The sequence below is a fragment of the Nesoenas mayeri genome (assembly GCF_963082525.1).
Source record: "Nesoenas mayeri genome assembly, chromosome: Z".
NCBI classification, from domain to species: domain Eukaryota; kingdom Metazoa; phylum Chordata; class Aves; order Columbiformes; family Columbidae; genus Nesoenas; species Nesoenas mayeri.
In genome coordinates this window covers 26,874,534-26,895,771 of record NC_137542.1, presented here as the reverse complement: position 1 = coordinate 26,895,771, position 21,238 = coordinate 26,874,534, and the positions used below count along the sequence as shown (strand labels likewise).

Sequence of the window (21,238 nt, the reverse complement as noted above, 5' to 3'; positions counted from 1 at the left end):
ATACACAAGAATAAAGAGACCATCAACCAAAACAGTCCAGTCCAAAATCCCCACTTGGCAATTCTATAACTAGAAATCAACCCAATGTGGCCAGGTCGGTGTTTCAGATTCTTCTTTGTACATCTGAGATCTGTCTGATCATGCAAAAATTCTGACTGGGTAAGAAGGTAGGCTTTTCCTAACTACTCAATCCGGACATAGCAGCTATCCAGAAAGCTAAGAGGGCACCTGGGGGTGAGTTCTGGGCCACTGCGATGGTGGCAGCAAAGCACTGGCTACCTTAACGGGAAACACATTGAGGATTGCCATTTTTTTTGATGATACAATTTTTTTCACCTAATTCCAGGAATTCAGTAAGTGTTAAGCTGCACCTACCAAAATAGGGTCATACACATGACAAAACATTAGCAGTTTAGCACGCTGACTTTCACAGTTTAACTTAATGTTTGGACAGTTGCAGGAGAGGAAAAATTTGTGTAGCATTGAAAAACCACAATTTTTAATAGCGTTCCTCGTGATTTCCAGCATTGGCTGCTAAGTCTTAAAAAAAATTAGGTTCAACAAGAAAGGAAATTTAAAGGAAGATTAAAATTAAAGGAAAAAGTCCCAGAGAGGCAGAAACCCACCGAGTCCTTGCCGATCCGCTCAGCGTGCTCTCTGCTGCCCAGACACCAAAGAACTCAGATGTGCAGGGTTTGGCAGCCACACCAGGCACACACACGGCCTCGGAGAGCGACTCCTCTCACTTTCATACAGAATTTCAAAATGCTGGAATTCTGTTATAAATAGGAATTACCTTCTCTATGCAGTGTTAATAATTTTCCCCAAGCCTAAACATTAACATGCAGCAAACACACTGTGTTTTTGTAGTCCTGGGGAGGACTTAAAGAGTCACATTTGCATTTTTCCCAGACTTTAAAAAAAGCCAAGTCTTTCATGATCGGTGAGGACATGCAATTGGTCTGAGTTTAAATTACTCCAGAAGCTGCTTGTTCCATAAACTGTATGAACTGCTGGAGTAAACGAAATGAAAACATACATAACAGAAACACATTACATAACAGAAAGTTGCAAAAATTATTTCCCTCCACTGCAGAAAATGTTAGTCATTATTGAGCATAATATCCACTCCAAACATAATGCAATTCAATGTGTTTGCTTTTATGAAGACAAGGACTTCCTACTCTCTCCCCCCCAGCTCCTGCCTGCTGGTTATCACTGCCCTTTCAGAGGGCTAAAAAATGTACAATATATATAACTCATTTTTTGTTTTCTTTTCTTTTCTTTTTGTTTTTGTTTAAGTAAAGAGCTTGCCAGGAAGTCTGGGGCCTGTTTATTGGCAGAGATATAAATAGGAGGTATACTTCAGAGCTGGAAGAAAGAGCGCAAGAGACTGCAATAACTGTATTGTGCTGTTGTGACAAAATGTTAATTGCCAGAAAGCACAAAAACCTCATTGGCTGCAAATGGCTTTGTTCATTGTCAACATAAAAGGTAAAGACATTAATATCTTGCCTAGACTTTGATGTATCTTGCAACATTTTCTATTTTAAATATGTAACAGTCACCCTAGGCAGTGTATGTCTTGATTTTATAGAGTTCATAGTGAATAAAAATAAATAAAATAGAAAGAACAAGGTAGAGGTACAATTAGAACTGTAAGTTCACAATTGACTAAATAAGAGATCATAGTAAAGACATCACATACAGCCAGGCTTTCAAGACCTTCGAAGTCTTCTGTTAGCATCTACCTAAGGATGGAGAGGCCCACATTCTCTGGATGTGCATCATTGTGCTGTGCTTCTCCTTCTGCATGTGGCCTTGAAAACTGTAATCAGGACAGCACCAACTGCTTTACACTTAGTTCATATCTACCTGCATCAACATTCACAGCTAGACTTGCCTTTGCCATTCTGCAAAAGGAACCAACACTGAGAAATATCTTCCTGGCACCATTGTGAGCTCTGGTTTGCATGAAATGTAAGGAGTGGGGGAGTATGCTCTATTTCACCACTTAGCAGATCAGCATGCTCAGGTGGGGCTGAATACCCCAGGGTGGTTTCCTTAAACTACAATGTTTAAAGGGTTGAAGAGACAAAAACTGATTATACACATTCAGGTTTTTGACAAACTGCAGCAATAAAATATATTCAAATCATTTTCTAGTTTCATAGTAAGGGTGTCAAAAAGTTGATTATTTTGAAAATTCTAATTAAATGTAACTGACCTGGTCATCTCTGAGAAATTTCTCCACATCTCCATACCCAGGCACATACTTGTGTTTAACAACAAGTTCACACCACCGATGACGAACCTTTGAGATGAGAAAAAATATTGGGGGTGGGTTAAAAAAATAAAGAGAAACTGTATTGTATCTGTGTGAGTGTTGATAAGCAACAGATCTCTAAGCAGTTTGGTTCTGTTGCTGGATCTGGGTTTTTTGTTGAGTTGCGTCTTCTTACCCCTGCAGATGCCTCTTGACGTGGGTCAGTAGGATGGGCAGGGGTGAGCCCAGGCTTCGGAAATTCAGAATGCCTGTCCTGGTTCTCCATTAGTAAACTAACCTAGATACTGGCACTGATCTGCAGCATCTTTAACTCCACTGCTTCCTCTCTTGCCCTTTTTAACTGTAAGTTAAGCTAAAGGCTATTTCTTTTATACTGAGAGAAGCCGGGGGGGGGGAACACGGGACAAGGAGATAAACACTGCAAACATCTGAGAGAGCTGCAAGATATAATTGAGAATTTCCCCTATGTAAGTGCATAATCCAAGTGATAAAAAGGCTTAAATATAATTCTGTACCAAGATTAAGTCCATGCCAAAAGGGTAAGAGTTAGATACAAAACAAAGTAACGGGGAGCTTTCAGTTAAATTAAACAGTTTTGCCACCATACCTTTGCCGGTAATAGATTTTAAGCACCCTGCAAAGCATTTAAAGTCCATCTACACTTTAAAAGCAAACCTAATCTACCAAATACACATTGACAAAAACAGTTATTAACATAGTGTAGTGAAAAGTATGGACATTTTCAAGCAAATCAAAATTGAAAAATATTTTTTATTTAAGTAGTGTGAACATGAATTACGAGTGGTTTGGGGTTTTTTTTGCTTTATTTAAATTTTTGCCTTTGTTCTAGGCCACTCTTGTGGCACAAGCATCATCTTACTCTCCAGCAAGGCTTCCTCAGTTTTAAGCAGTGATCAGCCTAATAGTTTGTATTCCGTTAGTGGATCTGTACTGATCCTAAATGAAAACAGCTAAGTGCAGTAAAACCTTTCCATTCCTTCTGTTTCAGCCTTTGTTTTTACCATCTTTCAAAAGACAGTGCACCTAATAACAATCACCTGTCATAGTAAAATGTTAGCACTTCCAGTATTTTTCAAAACTGAGTCCAAATTGTGCTTGTATCAAGTAACTGAACACGAACCTTTCTCTGAATGATTTACTGATAACATCAAGAATGGAAGCCAGAAAGGGAGGGAAAAGAAGTCACGCTTAAGTGTATTGTTGCTTTTGGAAATAAGGTATTTGGAAATACTTCCCTTGTCATCCTAGTCCTTGCCAACCTTTTATAACTCAGGAAAAAATTTCACAGCCTTATGTAATTAGATGTTAATCCTATTAGCATAATTAACAAGGTATAAACGCTCACAGGTCCTGGAAGAGTCCTTTTTGGATACCTGATATCTCTTTCCACCTGACCTCTTATACAAAATAGTTTGAACACAGCTTATGAATGAAAAAAAAATGCTGAGGGGTTTTGTGTCTGAGTGGAGTTTGCACTCCCAGTGTTTAAGATACTGAACAGCAACAGCACAATGCATGGTAGGGAATGAAAGCCATCTCTTAAAGCTTTTCACTGACAGAACAACAGCTGTTAAAATTCTTGCAAGTGGAACCAGAGCTAAATCTACAAAAGTCTCTTTCCAAGATTCAACTCACTTTGCTGTAGATTCCCATATCCGTAACATAAATCTTCAAAACCCTACCCAGCTGCTGCTTCTCCCTGGAGATACTAGACATTTCACCAGTAAATCTTCCCAGGCAACCCAGCTTTGCTATAGACTGTTCCTCATAGCATCAAGCAGCTCCATGCCCGGACCAAACCTTCAAATCTCAAAAATTAAGCTTATACCTCTCATCCGTAGCATGAGTTAACCAAATAGAACATAAATAACATTAAATCCAAGATTTAAAAGCTTGTATATCTTAATTTTCACTTTATTCTGCATTTTCTGTCATATATTTAAAAAACATATATAAATATATATTCCTTTTGTACTATCATGTATGTATGAAAAACATAAAAAGGAGAAATTACTGTGGTCCTCTCCTGGGATCATTGCTCTTCCACATCTTATTGTCCAGCAATGACAGCACTTACCCAGGAGGTAAGCAATCAAGTCCAGTTCCTGTGTCTGCGCAAGATCTCAAACTGTGCCTTCAGTGAGGGTATTTCAACAGCAGGTTATAAAGTATTCTGGGATGGGGCTTTCTTCACACCTTCTGGTGAAGCTGTTTTTTCCCCTGCAGTTATTAAAATATTTATTGATCCTAAAGGAGGAGGTCGCAAGACTCTGGGGCCTAAATTTCTGGGTACTTTTGATAAGCAGCAGGGACCTGAGTGGCGCAGCACACAAGCCAGCTTGTCCTCAATACACCTGTCCTGGTGCGACCATAATCACTGCATGGAGACTAGAGCAGAAGTTCTCCCTGTGAAGCCATTTACGTGGTCTTACTTCCTCATATACTAATGTCATGTGTGTCTGCCTTACATTTGCACTGTGTTCTCATCATCTGCATCTCAACTGCTTTGGAAAACATGGAACAATTAAGCTGTGCCTGTTGCCTTTGTTGTTCCTTCCTCCACAGGTTCCTGTTCTTGGCAATCAACCCCCTTTCAAACAGTTTAAAAGAAAAATATTTAATTGTTGAGTGAGATCTGAGACAACACATACATTTCTTACTCTCTTTTGCTTTTTTTCCCCTTTCTTTTCCAGGGTGAGCACAAATCCCGGCACATTTCCTGATCTGAAATCACTCCACTACACGCACTATAAAGAAGTAATTTTTTATAGTATAAACCATGCCCTAGGCTGATGCCACAAACATGAGAATTTTATTCACACTAGACAGGGATGGAAAAAAAGACTCAGTTCCCACCACCTCATCCAATGCTTAGAGGAGGAAAAGTAAAACAGGCCCCACAGCTTCACAGCCTAATGAATGAGTCATGTGAACAGGCACTTTTAACAAACCAGTCTCAAAAGGAAATTTTGAAAACTAAGTAGCTTGCAGTAGGACTGAGCTAACCATACCGCATCCTGTGTACCCTCTTCTTGGCTTTTCTCTTCCTCCCAGGAGCAAATAAATACTCAGTGGCAAAAATAAGAACCCATTAGTCTTCTCCCGAAGTTCTCTCTGCACATTTCTCCAGGCTTTCTGCACAGTTCAGAGATGCACACCATATGTCGTTTTGGCTGGTTACACCGTAAACAATATAAACTAAACCTGAAAAGTAATTTATAGCAATCCTTCCTATTACTGCTGGCAGAGAGCACATATGACTTTGTCTGGATTTGAAGCAGCACCTGTAACCGCCCACCCACACACCCACGCTCCCACGGGTTTGGCAGCTGCAGGGACCCAGGTGCCAAAGCTGGAAACGCAATTCAGTTTGTCAGCCTCTGGTTCCAGGCAGAGAGCTGTCCTTCGGAGCCCGTGACTGACGGAGGGTAATCCTGAGGATGGGGAGAGGTGGCTGGGGGAGTGACAGAGGTATGCTGGGACCTCAGGTTCCTTCGTGGATGGATCTTCATCACCTGGGAATGGTTCTTCCCTCCCTCTCTGCGTTTGCAGCTGATGTGGCTTTCTCCAGTATCAGCTTTTTTAGGCTAAATGGATTCTTACTGTGAGCTTTGCAATATAGTACCTGTATTAGTAGCTTATTTCTGAGGCACTGTTTGGTGGCAGGAAGACACCAAGACACTCACTGTCTCAGGTACGACATTTGGAAATCTTACATTTTCATAAATATCAACCACATCTAAGCATTGTTTAGCACCTAGACGAAATGTCTTGAAGGGATGCTACTGTTAGATAGCAGAGAATTCCAAATTTAGGAGGAAGCAGCTTATGCAAAATATCCCAGTGGTCTCATATTACTTTTTAGTTTCATTTTAAGAAAAATACACAGTATTGCACAATATTGTTTGCAACTCAAACATTACCTGTATTTTGACACTGCAACAGAAGATGTTGAGAAACCAAAATTGTGCTGTCTTAGTGCGTTTTCAGAGAATGCAAGCTGTAGCATGATATTATTTAACTGAAATAAATACCTATATAAAATATACTAAGCTCAATATGACCTGGCAATGTGCGCTTGCAGCCCAGAAAGCGAACCATATCCTGGGCTGCATCAAAAGAAGTGTGGCCAGCGGGTCGAGGGAGGTGATTCTGCCCCTCTGCTCGGCTCTGGTGAGACCCCACCTGGAGTCCTGTGTCCAGCTCTGGAGCCCTCAGCACAGGAAAGACATGGACCTGTTGGAGAGGGGACAGAGGAGGCCACAGAAATGATCAGAGGGCTGGAACAGCTCTGCTGTGAGGACAGGCTGAGGGTGTTGGGGCTGTTCAGCCTGGAGAAGAGAGGGCTCCAGGCAGACGTTATTGCAGCCTTCTAGTACCTAAAGGGAACCTACAAGAAAGCTGGAGAGGGACTTTTTACAAGGACATGTAGTGATGGGACAAGGGGTAATGGCTTTAAACCAAAACAGGGTACATTTAGATTAGAAATAAGGAAGAAATTCTTCACCATGGTGACGCCCTGGAACAGGCTGCCCAGAGAAGCTGTGGATGTCCCATCTCTGGAAGCGTTCAAGACCAGGCTGGATGGGCCTTTGAGCAACCTGGTCTAGTGGAACATGTCCCTGCCCATGGCAAGGGGGTTGGACTAGATGGTCTTTCAGGTGCCTTGATTCTACTAATAATCCAGTTCTAATCCAGTCCCTCTGTTCCAGCCACTTGGGCCAAGAAATTTTGAGAAACAGTGCTTGAAGCTGATTGACTAAACCCATCTAAGCATCAAACAAATGGTTTGACTTTCCAAAGAAGAGCCTATAGTGACATACCTGAGAAACTATATTTTTTAACTGTTTTGAATAGATCTTAAAGTGGTTTTTTTTTCCTGACCCAGCTGATAAATTACTTTGCCTAATCTGTATTATTCTCCCCTTTCCCACACAAATGATCAGACAAGCCTAAAACAATCATCCTCACAGAAATCTTTAGATGTTATTTTGTAATCCTCTAGCTTGCTAACGTTCTCAATCATAAGCATGCCATTGAAAATAAATATTTTACTTCTGAGGTCTACAAGTAAGATTTAAAAAGCAAATAATTTAAACCATGCTTTTATTAAAGAGGGGAGGAAAGCTAGAGTTTACTAAGCCTTTGGTCTGCAGAATGGGAGACTAGCTTCAGGGAAAATGAGTACATCTTGCTAATAGCTGCATCCAATTTAAAAGGCGCCATGAGAGAACAAATTTAAATCACTGAACAAAAGCAACATACTTAGAGATCTTAGAAAATGGTCTAATTTGAAATACAGTAAGAGCTATTGTTCAACAAAATGGAACCTTTATTAAAGGTAGGAGGAATATGTGATCTTTATAAAACACAGGTTCAGACTGTATTAACAAAAACTATTTGAACAACTTGAATCTTAAATGTTAATTAGAGTCTCAGAGGCCAGACTCTAGTCTAATTTGTAGAGAAAAAATACAGAGAAACTTTATCAAATAACCAAGCTATGCTGCTACTGATTACTTTTAACTGACAAGAAGGAAGCTGGTATCTCCAGAGCAGCAGAATGCTGTTCTGTTCCATTTGAAAGCATTTATCTCCAGTCTCTTCATATCTACCCATAAACTGGATTCAAATATTAGATAATTTTCCTAGATAATGAACAATGCCACATGTTGCAGGGCAGTATTTGGACTGAAAAACAAGGTTTACAACTGGAAGAATTACAGTTTAAGAATTGCTAATTTTACAGTTTAATAATATATTTTCTCCCCTATCTTAGCTGAAATAGGAACTCTTTAATGCACCAGCCTAGCTGCATCAGTGACATTTCGTTCTATATAGTCTGAATTTCAAATGGGCCCTCCAGTCTTCTATGCCAAAGTATACGCATGCTTTAGCATGCAAATTTGGTTTCAGAATGTTTACCCAAGTAAGATTATCAGGGATGCTGAAGCAGCTCAGGAGGAGCAATGAAAACAGCGACACATGTTACAGCTGTGCTGACAGAGTATCAGTTTGGCAACCTGAAAAAATGTACTCAATAGCCAAAAACCTACTGGATGCAAGCAGAATGGATTCATCATTCTGACAAGGATTCTGTAATTCCAATTATTGTGTATGCCAAGTGTTTCTCAGGAAACTGAGCAAAGAAGCTGTCTATCAGTTTAAGTGAGCTTGTATTTTGGAACAAAACTCCTGGGCTCTATAGCCTGAGCTTTTCTCCGGTCTTGTAGCACTCGCTTCGACAACACTGCAGGGTCAAAGAAACTGTGGGCAGATACAGCATCACAGCAGCAGGTGTCTTTGATGGCAACCTTTCTTCTTGAGACCCTCAGTGTCAAGGTTCAGCTAAAGCTGTTTTCTTACAGCGTAGTGCTCTTTCTCAGTATTAAACAGTCAGTTTTCCAGAGCTGCGGTCAAAATTATGATTACACTTCAAATTTTTTTTTTTAAAAAGGCTTTGATAGCCTTACTCATGCTGTATTTCATTTTGAGTACTGGAAAGAATTGATGTTCAGTGGGGACAGAGGCAGCTGTACCCGAGGCTGATTGAGTTCACTGATTCCCGTGATGCCCTGTGTCGGGCATTACTGACTGCACAGGCAGCCCCATGCCAATTCCTACCACCTTCAGCAATCTCCTCTCCTTCTGTGCATCCCACTGTGTAAGTATCTTAGCCCACTGACAACACAGCAAAATGTAGCATGGTCGTTCAGGAAACCCTACAGTAATAATGGGCTGGCCATAATTTTTGTCAGGAACTAATTGTCATTTTGAGGAGAACTACAAAGAAGTATAAATACTTTAAAACCTGGAGTATGAGCTGGTCACTCAGCAACGTAAAGTCTAATTTTAGCAAAATACCAGACTTTAGATTTTGGTAATACTGGTAGCAATACCCCGTAGCAATAGCCTACTTCCTTAATTAATTTTACTCCTTCTGATTTCTATTTCCGTATAAGATCAAGCAATTGCACAATATGCGGAGTGCTGGCAAGAGGGGAGAAGGACTTGCAAGCCCTGTCTCTCCTTCCTCCACTCGACAGCACTGATGGAGTGCTGTGGGTAGAGCTCATGCAGCAACTGCCTCCACTTAGTGACAGAAAAGAGAGGTGTTGTACAATCAAGCTTTTAAAAGACAAATCCTGTTTGGTAAGCAGCAGACTGTGGGACAACTGGCAGCACTGGAACCTGTGACTGCGCTCGTGTGCCAGCAGGTCCGGCAGTCTGCTCCCACAGCTCTGCAAGCCTCCCTCGGCAATAGCTGCACACTTGAGCCATCTCACCTTCATTAATGTGATTTATGGGCTTGTATTTCCTTCTTACTCTTTCCCCTCCACTCCAACCGCATAGTCCTGTTTTAGCATTCACCTCCTTCTATGTAATGCAATTGAACTTTAGTGTTAAAAAGTTTCTGTAGCACCACAGCTGTCACAGACTATAAGCACAACTTCACTCCCACCTCCAAATGAAACACATGGATCTCCACAGCCAGCATGGAGGCTCTTTCCTACATAAGCATTCAGAAGGCCAGAAATCACCAAACATGCTGCTTAGGAAAGCCCAGGCAGAGCAGAGGGCAACCCTGCTGCTCTCTGTGATCAGAAAGGCATAGCAACAACAGGGCAGCATTTCAGGACAAGATTCATTCCTGGCAGCAAAGCACATGCTGAGGACTTGTTTGAAAAAGACAAATGCCCTTTTTTCCTCACTTCAGGTTCACAAACACAGAGCTCCCAATTAGACATCAGACACTCTTCTCCCCATGTGGGCCCCATCTGTGATCAATGACGTCTGCGCTGGTAGAAGAAAAATTTCAAAAAGAAGGCAGAAAAATCAAGAGACTAAGAAGCCATGTCTAATTCTCCTTCAAAGGTGGCACATGCAGTGTTTTTCTCTTCTGGTGTCAAAGCTGTCACTTTGAATAAGTGACTCAGTTTAGGACGCCTAATTCTGTAATCTCAATAATCGTTAGCCTGTCTCTCCTCGCCTTGTCTACCAGGAGATGGGCATACAACAGGACCTGGCATCCAGTTTCCGTTCTTTTATGGCGGACGGATGAAGCAATGATAGGACAGTGACTTACAGCACGGTCAGAGGAGAAGAGGGAGACCAGCAGCAAGGCAGCATGATGGCTTCAGCAGGGTCAGAGCGTCCCCACCGTGCCTGAAGCCTTTTCTCACCATCTTCTCACTTGTGCTGCTGCCATCTCCACACTGGGGGGAGTGGCTCCTATATCATAGTGCATGTGAGGTAAGGAAGTGTTTAACACAGCATGTGAACTAACCTAATTTGAAAAACAAAGGTTTTTAAAAATAAGCCTTAATTAAAAACATAAATACACTACTTCTACTGGAATCAAATGCTCCCCTTTTCCCTGCCTTTTCAGTACTGCCTGTTCAGCACGCCAGAGCTTTAGTGCCATTCACAGCTTGAAGCAAGATGGAGATGGCAGAAAAGATGTCATTGGGCGCCTTTTTAACAATTTCACTGGAGATGTGTGCTGAGCTTCACTTTCCTGTGGTGCTGCTGTCTCTCAGGAGCAGGACTGCCTTCTGACCGGCCGCAGAAAACAAGGCTTGCACTGCCCTAAAAACCTCCCCGCGCCCCCAGCACTGGGAGGTGTGCTGGTGTCCCAGCGGGACCCTGCACCAGAACAGGGGGTCCAGCCCCACTGCCTGCGGCATTCACGCTGCGCCCAGATCTGATCCCGCAGCACCTTGTACCTTCCCCGTCCCTGCTGCAGGGCCACCGGGTGCTCCCAGGGCTTTGGTCCCACCCCCCTCCACCCCCGCTTGTCCCTTCTCACAGTAGTATGCTGAGGGGACAATGGCCACACGTGTGGGGCACAGGCTGTGGGTGAGTAAGGACGGGGTGCTGGGGGCTGGGTGGTCCTGTACCCCCGAGGAAGGGAAGGAAGACCTGGTCCCTGCCTCAAATACAAGCAGTCTCACGCTGCAGCCTCCACCAAGAAGCATTGCAGGGCCAAGCCCCGTAGCTTCAGCACAGTAGGACTGGCTTGGGCATGCGCGTGTGCCCAAGCTGACACCTGCAAAATGCATCACCACAACTGCCTCTCCGTCTCATATACAACCCCGTTCACATTCCCTCTGACTTTCCATCACCGCTGCCTCTCCCAGCTGTCTCTGGAACGAGTCTGCCTTAGCATTTTTACCCATCCAGTGTTTGTATATGTATTTCAACACAAGCTATTTATACATGCACATAAAAGCATGCTGGGCTTTTAAAACCATATGTTGTAGTGGGAAAAAGCACATAAACACCCATACATCTGAAGCAGAAATCCAGCTCTGAAGAGTTTTAGATCAAGCACATCAACTGTCTGTTACCAATTACTATTAAATTGTAATCCCTGTTCAGCAAAAGGAAAGGCTGCTGCAAGTATCAAGGCAACAGTAGGCTACCCCTTTTGCTTATGCTTCTCTCACCATCCCTCTGCCTCCTCCTTCTTGCAACTAGAGGAAAAAAAACACCTTCCTTTTATCTTTGCTCCCCTAAAGTGACTATGATTCAAACATTTGTGATATCCAGGCAAGATTATTGTCACAGACAGAATCCGAATCTCCATATGAAAATGAGACTCAAATTTCAGGCAATGAACAACGTGGCTGCCTGACTTTTCCACAGCTTAGGTCACAGCCAGCCTCCCCAGTCCGTGCTCACACCCTTCCAATTTTGCATAGTTTAAAACTTTGCTTCCAACTGTCAAAACAATTAAACACGAGATTTTTATTCTGAAGACAAAGACCTTTCACATCACTCTCACATGTACACCCTCTTTCCCCAGGCCCCAGCAAAAATTCTTAGGGAAATATATATTGATTTTACAAACTGAGAAGAGTTTGTTCCTGAAATGAAAACACCTGGATTTTACTCCACGTTTCAGTTTTTTGAGTCGTCATCTCCTCTCTTCTTCCCTGTCCCCAAGAATGTAGCTATCATTCCTGCTTAGAACGATGCTTTCCCCATGTGGAACACCACAAAATTCCCCCATGACACTGCAACCCCAAAGGAATTCACATGGCACAGAACTGAAAGGAAGACAGCAGACTATTGCTCACACAGTATTAAGTCAGTGACACAGCAGTGGGACGAGATCTGTGTGGCTAAGGTAATGATGACAGAACAAGCTACAGTTAGCAGTTTTGAATTGTCCTGTTTCTTGCAGTCTTTATACTTCACAGGCTTATGGCACACCAGATTTTTTTCCAAATCTGTGGTCCTACCAGGCATAACCTTCATCTACAGTCAGCCTTTATACAGGAATAAGAAGTACTAGATGAGCTGTTCAGATGTAGCCTCAAAATCAGTTTATTTTAAAAGAAAAGTATCTTTAGAGTTGTTGTGTTTTGTTCTTTATTTTTTTCAGAATTAAACAAAACAAAATAAAAACAAACAAGGAGGATGCATGCCACAAGCACAAAAATGCCTATATCTTCATCATGAAAAAAAAATACTGCTGACACCTAGGAGCTTTTGTTTACATTTTTAAAACTATGTTCTCCTTGACATCCTGGCCCGTATGTTAGCACTAGAGTATAGATGCAAACAGAGTAACCTTTTGAATTTCATGACAAGGCCAGGTGGTTTGTATTACTGCCCTACACAGAAATGCTGTATAAACTTTCATATAAAGCAGTCGCACCCAATTCAAAACACCTTTGGAACTGACTTCAGAAGCTCAAAGGACTCCACCCCTTCCCTTCTCCAATCCCTTCCTCCAAGGATTCTTTGGATAAACGGCAAAAAAACCCCAAACCAACCCAATTCTGTATTTGATTCCCTCTTATCATCAGCAGTTGTTGGGCTGCCAGATAAGGAGGAAATTAAGTCCCAAGATTAGTCCCAGTTAGAAAAATAAGGGGCAAAAAATGAACCATGCCAGTAGTGGCACCAGTCAGGGGCTTGGAAACTCCTGCCGGTGCCACCCAGCAGCGAGTGAGATCACCTGGAACAAGCATGTTGGTGTTGGCTCCTGGAGAGAGCTGGACTGGGAGTGCTGACTGGTGCAAAGCTATTTCCAGTGCTCCATAAATCTCATGCTGATGGAGGGATTTTCTGTTCTTCTCAAGTGGCTGGAAAGGCCCCCATACTTTGCATGTAGCAGCAAAACAAACCCAAATTATAGCTACTTAAGATTATCCTTAGGTCAGTCCTACAAATTCATCCCAACACATCGGCTCAGTTACGATGGACATGTGAGCCAGAGTCACTCCCAGGCGATGACTCCCACTACTGTTACTGGAAGCAATTTTCCCTCATCCTGTTCCAATTTTCTTAGCCTCATACTTAATTTTGGGCCTCGTCTTTGGGAAGTAAGTGTCGTATTCCCAGAAGCTACCCTTTTCAAAGTTCTTTTCATTGGGAAAAAATCCAGCTCCTGCGAATGCACGCTTGTGAAAAACTTTACCAGCAGTAGTACCAATACCATCTGCGCCCAAGAGCTGCAAACTGCATTTAGATGCAAGACAAGTAAGAACGCAAAAGGGAGTGAAGACCCAAAACATATCAGCATCACAGAGGATCTTCTGATAAGTGGCTGCTGCGCCTGTCAAAGCATTTTCTTTGTAGGAGATTGGGACAGTCTGTCAAATTCTGAAATTAGCCCTCTACTAGTGAAAATGGGAAAGATCTTCTATGACAGTGAGATATTCTTTGCCATTATTTGCCAGGGGAAGCACCAGGTGAAGAGTAGGGAAAAAAAATTACTATTTCTGTCAGGATGAGTGTCAAAAGCATCTGATAACAGTATAGAGATTTCACTTCAGAAAAACTCACACTTCTTCTCTGTTCTTTCTTTTTCATTTAATGAACATATCACTCCAGTAATCATTGGATATACAAACTTCAAATCTTTCTTTATTTCAGAAACAAATCTGGCATTCAGGCTGACTGCTCTACAGAGCTTTTTCTAAGTTCATAATTCCTTAATACTGGATTGCTAATTGCAATTCAAATGCAAATAAAAACCTTTCAATGTAATGCATCTCCTCCTGACTTGAGTTGAAATTGTATCTTTAAATATAAATATAGAAATTACTTTTACTTTTCCAGAAACAAAAAGTCATTGTATTCACTTATCTTCTGAAGATAGTAATGTCTTGTAACACGATCACCAGCTCAAGCTGTTGCCTTTTTCATTTACTGTATCAGTGGCTCATAGCAACGACAACACAGGTTAAGGAAAAGGATTGTGTACCTTCCTGTTTAATTGCAATGCCGCCATCTGAAATACCTATCTGTTGCTCCATGGTCCAGTCAAGAAGGACTGGCAAGCCCGTGGAGGTATTTGCAACACGTTGCTAATCTTACTCAAAAGCTGGAGACTGCTCCTGAGCCCCTGCCCCAAGGGAGGATTATCTGAAAGGAAAGCTCACCCCTGTGCCATGTCTGCCCGTGAGCATGGAGTGACCTTTCCTCCGCCGTTCCCTTTTCCTGTCCAGTTTTACAGCGTGCCCCTCAGTTCAGGAAAGACATTGAAGTGCTGGAGCGGGTCCAGAGAAGAGCAACAAGACTGGTGAAGGGACTTGAGCACAAGACCTATGGGGAGAGGCTGAGGGAGCTGGGGTTGTTTGGTCTGGAGAAGAGGAGGCTCAGAGGTGACCTCATCACTCTCTAGAACTACCTGAAGGGAAGTTATAGCCAGGTGGGCATTGGTCTCTTCTCCCAAGCAGTCAGCAATAGGACAAGGGGGCATGGGCCTAAACTCTGCCAGGGGAAATTTAGGCTGGATATTAGAAAGAAATTCTTTAAGAGAGAGTGGTCAGGCATTGGAACGGCCTGCCCAGGGAGGTGGTGGACTCGCTGTCCCTGGAGGTTTTTAAACTGAGACTGGACATGGCTCTTAGTGCCATGATCTAGTAAACGGACTAGAGTTGGACCAAGGGTTGGACTCGATGATCTCTAAGGTCTTTTCCAACCCAGTCGATTCTGTGATTCCGTGATTCTGTGCTCTGCAGAGCCCTGTTCCCCAGGGTGCCCCCCGACAAAGCCCAGCCACAACCTGCAGCTTCACGCGTCGGGCGAGGAGCGGCACGACAGATGCCGCACTGTAATTCATTTGTACCTCCACGTCTGCCAGCTTTTCACGGCCTAGGAAACATCAATGAGTCAAAGACATTTTGTCCTAAACACAATTCTCACCACTTTCAGGATGCCAAGCACCTTATACAGCTTATATTAGCATGGCTGGGTTTCTGTCAGTGAAATAAGATGCCACCACTTTATAGCCTCATTCTCATAGGCAGACCTCATGCACAATGAAGTAGTTGTGTGAGAATAGCTTTATGCCACCCACATGACTGACGATACCATGATCTTAACTCATTTTACTCACATTCTCTGCAGAAACAGTTATAGTCTCTCTTCTCTCCCTAAAATATAACACATTATGAACCTGACTACAGGGAAAGCATTATATAAGTGGAGAGCATTTGAGCCAACTTGCTGAGAGAAGGAAAACTAACAAAACAACTTTCCATATGCTGTGCAGGCAAGATATTTTATTAAAAAAGTGATGTCTGCAGTAGGAAAGAAAGAAAGGCTAGTTCTACAGTCAAAAGACTGGGGAAATACACCATAAATCTTTCTGCCTCATCTGCATTCTGTATTTTTTATCACCAGGTCTTAGATAATTCAGTAACCAGTAAAACACACTTGCAGAAATTTTGTCAAGTGTTAAGCAGGACTGAGAGTGTCACATAGACCCACTGCCCTTCTCTTACGGCCTTAGTGATCTTTTCCCCATTGCCTTTGCTCTGCAGGCTACTCAGCTATCCTGTGACCTTGTGTGCACACACGTTTCAGGCCTATCCCTGAGCAAATGAAGATGTCAGAACAGAAATAATGGAAATAATCACAGGGTTCCTCTAGTTGAGAGATTCACTGAGTGTTGGTCCAGAGCTCCCAGTGTTGTCTTTAGGTATTTGTAACTAACTGATTCCCATTTTTTTTTAAATGAAAGTCCTCAACAGCCCATGCTCAAACAAGGTAAAGCTTGCATAATCATATTGAAGGAAGCATCATCAAGGTTAAGTGGACATAAACAAATACTAGCAACCAGAAACTTTCCATGTGGACCAATCCTCCACGTTCTGCCAGATGCAAGACACTGAATAAACTAAATATCAGCATAAACCAGCCACCTCAGAAAGAAATAAAACACGAACAACCTCAGATTCACCTTGAATTCTATTATCCTACTGTACTGTCTGATGGCAACTGCAGCTGCTTTACAGCATATCCCAGTTCTCCTTAGGCAGCTGAACTCCCAGCTGGACTGTGTTATCTCCAAACTGCAGCCAGCTTCTACGATGCTCCTTTTGGACACAGGACATGTGGCATATCATGGAGATGTAGCCTAGGAGCTATCTTATTATGCAGCAGGAGGCAGCACAGCCAAGAAAACAGGGAACAGGAAGGGGAAACGGAGCACACATTCTTCTGTGCGATTGCCTCCCACTTGTCTGATGAGGTCTGAGCCACAATGTGCTCGAAGAACTGAGAGGTGATGGAAAAATGGCTTTAAACTTTGAAATCTTAATTGCTCTCAAAACTTTCTTCAAACATATATTCAATATGCTTAACTAAAATAGTTCACATTGTGAATTTAACCTCTAGAAAACACACTTTTGTGCCTTCTCAGATGTTCCAAGGTTTGAACAGAAAATGGAAAATGGAATAACAATTTGGTATATAATTGGACTGAAAAAAAATAGGAGGGAGTAAAAAATTCTGCAGTTAGGCAGATGCTCTAAAAGCCTCTTGTATAATAGCATCCCAGACTGGGGGCAGACCAGTTTGAAATGTAATTAAGCCATCAGTATCTCACTTCTGGCTCTGTGGCTCCAAGGTTCCTATCAGAGATGTGTTATGTATTATGAATCATAAATAAGTTACCTAACCTCTGATTTTTTTTTTTTAAGCTGAAGCATTCAAATCAATGTCTCTCTTAGAAGAGAGAGGCTACCTCTCATCTCCTACCCTCTTTTGAAGCTACATATCTGTGGTGAGACCGAGGACAGGAACTACACTGAATTGCTGAGGAGATCCCAGGATGGACACAGCTTGTGATCTCTTTGGAGAGAGATCAACAGTCAAATTCCCGGCAAAGGCTGACCTGCAGCTCTCTCCTCTCCTGGCTGCTGTGAAGGAATCAAAACAAGGCAGATAACCTGCTGCAAACCTTCCTCTGCTTTCTGCATTAAGCCTGCTCTTACCTTGGAAAGGTTGGACATGCATGTGGTAGCAAGTGGTCAGGAGTACCAAACAGTGCTGTTAGCCATCTTCACTGAGTGAGGACGGACAGGCACATCGCCATGGGCAAGTGCAGATACCACCAGATCCATGGGGTTTTACAACAACCACCATGCTGACTTTTAAAGTGAAAATGAAGATGATTCAGAAACTATAAAAAAGCTTTAAGAAACACAAACCACGACTTCCCATGATGTACTTGTGTAGGACGACTCCTAATAATGAGCTCGCTCACAGCATTTGTGAAATTTGAGTTAGTAAACTGTGTTATGAAGAATTCTTGATGAGTGAACTGTGAAGTAACTCAAACAAGCCAAATGCACACGTATCCCATTCCCAGTTGACCAAGCTCAAGCAATCTTTGGGCAGCTTTTTCTCAGTACTTCCCAGTGCACACTTCAGTGTGTGCCAGCATGCTGCAGTACCGAAGTGTCCATTCCCTTTACTACTCTGAACATATGTGCCTGATGAAGTGAGATTATTGAAATCCTTTACTTTTTCCATGTAAGTACTACTAAGTGTGGAATATTCTTGCCCTCAAAAGAGTACTCAGCAGCACATATGCACACTGTTCTTTATATTCCATCTGATGCTGTAAGGCAGCCTTTTAGCTACCTTTTAGCTACCTACAACACAAACAGAGAGAGCCTTCCAGCTCCCGAGTGTGCAGATAACATTTTATGTACGATTTTTATGGCCCAACTGTGTTTAAAACACAAAAACCCACACTTCCTTCCGTACCACTCTCATATACTACTGGCCATACCATTGCTAATCCCTACAAGAAGATTAATGTGAATTTAAGCACTACTAGTCAAAAACAACAAACAGACAAACAAACAAGTTCTTATTTCTTCTCTGCTGCTGAATTGGAACACACTTGATAACCTTACTCAACAAAAATCCCTGAATAAAACCTCTGACATTGACAGTTTTCTTTTTTTATTGTCCTGCCCTGTAACTTCTTATGCTTGTATTTTTCTAACATTAAGTTACTTTGAACATTTGAACTCCAGTAACACAACAGGATCACTGTAAGTAATTCATGTCTTCACAAACTAAAGCTACACAAGAACAGCTCGGCTATAGGCGGGCACTGTGGTTCATTGTCCCTGGGTCAAAAGAAAAATCCCCTGTGAACATACTGGAGAAAGAGGCAGGAGAAGCCCTTCCCTCAGGTATGTAAGGGTGTGTAAACTGACGTTCCCTCTAAAGCACTATAGGTGTCTGGCGTCTGTTGACTGGTAAAATGCTAATGGTAATGTTATCTTAAGTTTTACGTCTCAACATCTGCTAAGCCCTTGGTTTCACCTTGTAAAATAAAATGGAGATTATCCTTCTTTCACTGAAGCTGTAATTTTAATTCAAATTTTATTTTATTTTAAGAAAAAATTCTGACAGATCGTCTGTGTCCTTTTATATGACACCACAAGGAAAAAAGAAAGCATGAAAGTGCAGAGAAAGGAAAAGCCTGAGAAACCAAAGCTTACAATTCACAGGCAAGAAGCAGCAACACTACAGCTACTGCTTTGATCTATCTCCCTATTAATTCCTCTCCCCATTATAGAACGCCTGACATTTCACTGGTATTCTGATGCGATTAAAATATATTCTAATACCTATGAATAGAAATGTTGTTTCAAGTACTAATTAATCTGGCATGTGGAAACCTGTATCAACAAAAAAGCAAAAAGGTGCAGTAAGTGGCAACAGTTGAAGTGTTGTCCATTTTCTCCTGAGAAAAAGCCAGACCCCTGTTCTATTGATCTTTACCCTAATGTTTTGATTCACAAGTGTTTATAAGCATCCACCCAGCAACTTCAGCATAAGAGTAACAAGAGAGATTTTGCACTCTACTTCAATTTCAATTATTGCCATAAAGTTCCAATTATAACAGGGTAAGTCATACGCACTGACTTTCCACAGCCTTCACATTAGTTTTTAATTAAACAAGAGTCATATGTCATGTTAAATATACCCTGCTCCCTCATCGCACATTGGTTTGATCACACGCTACTTCATGACTAACCCTTGTTTATATATAAATCTACACATCCTTTATTTTCATGACCGATTCCATCTTCCTTACCTCCCTGCCCCGAATACTATGTACTCAAAGCAAAAGCTCATTGCAAGGGTGGTTTCAGTCACAACTTCCACTGCCTTAATTGTCGCAGCTCTCCCACCTTGAGAAATCCACAGAACTCTACAAAATAGCAAGCTCTGTGTGTGGTGATAAGGATTTACTGGTTTGCCCATCAAAGGCATTAACTTGTTTGTGCCTGTAATGGCGAAGGCACATTTACAGTATCATGTAAAACAGTGTTTTCCTCGCGGACTTTTAATATCCCTGGCAGTTACTAGAAGCAGCTGGAAAGAACTGATTCCTCCTTAAACTCATGCCCAAAGCCAGAACATACTGCAGTGTCTCCGGAAAGTAAACTTTTCTAAATCTTGAGAGAGACTTTGAAGCACTGAAGGAGGAAGAATAAGGGCTGACCACGGGGAAGAATAATTTTAGACCATAACAAACAACTGCGTCTGGAGACATTACACACAACAGAAATGAACTGGGCTCTAATACACAGTCACCATGACAGAGTGAGAAATTTAACACCTGAGCGAATGTGCTGCTCAAGGTGCACACACAACATTTCTGACATCTTGGCTGCATGGTCTCCTGCTACCACAGTATGCAAACACACCTGGACCTACGCAAAACACACAGAAATACTGAGTAATTAAGGCATCTGAAGACGCTACAATACTGGAGTTAAGAACATCCGATTTCAGATTTAGACACAAGAAAAAGAACTTGAGTGAGCCTGGATCCTAGCAGAACACTGTCACTCCTAGTCAACAATGCAATGGCCTATGTTAGGGTGACGTTTTTAAAGTTAATTACCTCAGCGTCTTGTTCCCGGAGCTGGTACGTTTTCTCTAAGCACTGCAGTATTCTAGGACACAATGTCTTCTCCTCCAAGAGAGACTCCAGAAGTAAGACCAGCTGGTCAGGGAGAAGCTAAAAGGAAAATAAATGCCATGTGTGAACATAGATCTCTACAGACTGAGCAATTAAATGGTTAAAAATTCAAAGAGGACAATATTGTTATAACCTGTACTGAGAAGTACTGAGAAAAACCGTGTGTACTTTCAGCACGTGCTTGAAATATCACATGAACTTCTAGCTGGTTTCTGAGAAACCTCAGGGTTTACGTTTCTGTGTTCTGGAAGACTCTGTGCTGGGGCCCAATGAACGTTCATTTTCCACAGTTTTCATTAGTATAGTTATATCAGATCTTAACCATGCACATCTTATTGAAACAGAATCATAGCTTATTTAGTAAGACTTTTACAGAATACATAGTTTAAGTAATTCCATTTTGTTTGAGCTTGGAAGGAATAAAAAAGAGAACAATATACAGTGCATAATTTCAGGAATCAAACAGATATGTAAGTGTATAATTTTTAAGAGTGGCATTTTTGTCTGTTATATTAGCAATTGCCTGATATTCTTATAGTGAACAAAGAAACACAACACAAATAAGTGATCCATAAAGCAAGTGCTGTAGTGACACATTTTGAGGCATATTCTAGCGTAATGAGTTGCAACCCATCCATCATTACATGGTAAAGATGCATTAAGTTTGTGGC

At 41.9% G+C, this 21,238-nt stretch overlaps 1 protein-coding gene across 1 annotated transcript in view; it reads right to left on the bottom strand.

Annotated features, from left to right (window-relative positions):
- Positions 1-21,238, bottom strand: part of AOPEP (aminopeptidase O (putative)) — a gene marked incomplete at its 3' end in the record, with an annotated part of 171,240 nt that overhangs the window by 562 nt on the left and 149,440 nt on the right. Inside the window, 2 exon segments of the mRNA XM_080362763.1 lie at positions 2,228-2,314; positions 20,490-20,606. Of these exon segments, the coding sequence (XP_080218889.1) occupies positions 2,228-2,314; positions 20,490-20,606 (204 nt within the window).